The 2,500-nt window shown below is 35.8% G+C and overlaps 1 protein-coding gene across 6 annotated transcripts in view; it reads right to left on the bottom strand.

Annotated features, from left to right (window-relative positions):
* LOC136852573 (lon protease homolog 2, peroxisomal-like) overlaps positions 1-2,500 on the bottom strand; it is a 186,521-nt gene that overhangs the window by 39,322 nt on the left and 144,699 nt on the right. For 4 of the 6 annotated variants that reach the window (XM_067127378.1, XM_067127376.1, XM_067127375.1 and 1 more), the window contains exons 16-17: positions 1,495-1,707; positions 481-672 (exon numbers count right to left, since the gene is read on the bottom strand). In XM_067127378.1, coding sequence (XP_066983479.1) covers positions 481-672; positions 1,495-1,707 — 405 coding nt within the window. Of the gene's footprint in view, positions 1-480; positions 673-1,478; positions 1,708-2,500 lie in introns of those variants that run through there. The other 2 variants (XM_067127379.1, XM_067127380.1) reach the window with 1 other exon arrangement.

The following is a 2,500-nucleotide window of genomic DNA, read 5'->3' as shown; positions in this document are numbered from 1 at the left end:
GGGTTTTTTGGAACCTAACCCCATCGTAAGCAGAATAATACCTGTATTTGAAAATCAGTAAATTTTCTTATAAAAAATGTAGTCACAAAAATAAAATGAAAATACAGTAATTAATGAGTACTGCTCTATGGAAAAATCTGCGAATTAGTGAACTTCTCTGCAATATATCTGGATACATTTCACAGAAAATACCACAAAGTACTGAATCCGCGATTGCTGAACAGAGATCTAACGGGGGTCTACCATACCAAAGATGTCTCATGTACAATAGTTGATGTTGTAGTATGTTTACAATCATAATTACGTTTGGGTATGAGTATATAAATATAAGGGAATTAACAATTTTAATGAAATTTGAGCTCAGTCTGAAATCCCAACTTTAAAAAGACCAGAATTCTATCCATTTCAAGCTATTAAGGCCTTGCTTGTATCTGAAAAATCGAAATCGTGAACAATACAAATAAAATGTAAAATACATACTGGTAAAACAACACCATTTAGGGTGATTTCTCCAGTCATAGCCACATCAGAACGAACACAGCGTTTTGTTAAAAGAGAAACTAGGACTGTGATTATTGTGACCCCAGCTGAAGGACCATCCTTGCTAATAGCTCCAGCTGGAAAGTGCATGTGAATTTCTTCATCTTTCAAGAAGTCCTTGTCAATACGTAGCTGTAAATACAAACTTATTTGAAATGCCAAGTACATGTAATGCAATATAATAATGAAATAATAATTTATCCGAAATATCAAATACTGTAATGAAAAACAATTAACAACGATAGTACTCAAACAGTATCATACAGAAAATCAAATGTAAATGTGAAAGCAGTATGTTTAACTGCATACAAACCAGCAACATGGATCAGTAATATAAAATGGGAACAAAAACCAACAGACTTCAGGGCCAGTTCAGCAAATAGCCTTCACCAACTATTGACAAGGTGATGGCAAATATAACTTCAAAAGAAAGACCATGCTCACCAACCAATCATAGGATAAGATGACAACACTAGAGCTGTTCCACTACTAAATGGCACACACAAAGAGTTACAAGTACAAAAACATTCAAACTCTGATTCAAATAACTAACAGTTCTAAACTCTTATCCATAGCCTGGTATAAAACTGATTTTTGTACAATAAATAAAACAACAACAAAGTTAATGGAAAGTGCTAACAATGAAGTATCTTGGAAGCATAAAATAGGATTCATTTTGTATTTTCCATGTCACATACATGACTCCTTGACAAAACCCTTTGCAAACTTTGATTTATGGTAATTTTCTTTCTTTTTTTTCATTTATCATATTCCAAGAGGAGTTAGAACAATTTTGCAAATATTGGCCTCATGAGAACATTGGAATTTTGTTGAGGAGCTCCAGCAACTATCAGCAATAAGGCCTACTTCATACAAATCTGTAATAAATGTCTCATCTTGTAAACAATTTAGTCAATATATGTTAACACATGACTTACAGGCAGCTCATCTTACCAACTCTGCATGCTGTCGAACCCAAGAAAGGGCAATTTTTGCAGACTCCTGCATTACTGAACCTAGTTGGCCAGTCAATGTGAGATTGGAATCTCCCGCAGAGCTTGTTGCTTCTACAACCATTACTTCTCCACCAACAGGGGTCCAAGCTAAACCAACTGCCACACCGGGAACACTTACACGACCAGTTAAACCACTTTGAAAGATGGGAGGCTGTAAAAATTAAAATAAAGAACTTGAAAAATTACTCAATGACATTTTATTCTTTCAATATAAAACACTTACAGTAAAAGATACAATAACACAATGCTATCAATTTAATTTTGAACTCAGATTACATGAAATTACACAGAAGAATGGCATACAACATGAATGGTTGTGGGATTCTTTACAAAATGATGCTGGTACCACCAACAAAGTGCCCTAAGAAACTAATGATAGATAGATAAAGAAGGATTAAGAAGAAAAATTTGTTCTAACACTGAAAAAATCATTGTCTGCCATTTGTAAGGAATATGAATGGAGGTACAGTAAAAAGAATGAAGGGGGTTGCAGCTAGAGGCAGAAGGGATGCTGCAAAGAACCTTAAGTACTGTAATGCCTACAGTGCACCACATGAGGTGCACTGATGGCACAACCCCTCCTTCAGGAACCTACTGGAGATGAACCTTGTTCTGATGCAAATGGTGACCATCCTGGGGAAACTTCCTACACTTAATGCCTTACGATCCACAAGGGCAAGGTTTGACAATTCTTTTGCTTTACTTGACAATGTCAGCTCAAACTCTATGGGTGAGGAGGAATGCTATCCAACTTCACCCTCCTTCATGTTCTAGGAGTGACCAGATGCATAGTCCAGGTTGCACAGGGAAATTATACTAGAAGTATATTGAGAGAGGACAAGGACTGAAAAGGAGTGGCTAAAAGGTAAAAAACACAGGTTATTTTACATTTAAGAACGATTACTTAACACCAATCTCCGAGTTGGTCTTAAATAGTTGCTCTC

Source organism: Macrobrachium rosenbergii, chromosome 25 (assembly GCF_040412425.1).
Source record: "Macrobrachium rosenbergii isolate ZJJX-2024 chromosome 25, ASM4041242v1, whole genome shotgun sequence".
NCBI classification, from domain to species: domain Eukaryota; kingdom Metazoa; phylum Arthropoda; class Malacostraca; order Decapoda; family Palaemonidae; genus Macrobrachium; species Macrobrachium rosenbergii.
Note: the sequence above shows the minus strand (reverse complement) of the source record. Positions and strands in the feature narration are given on the sequence as shown.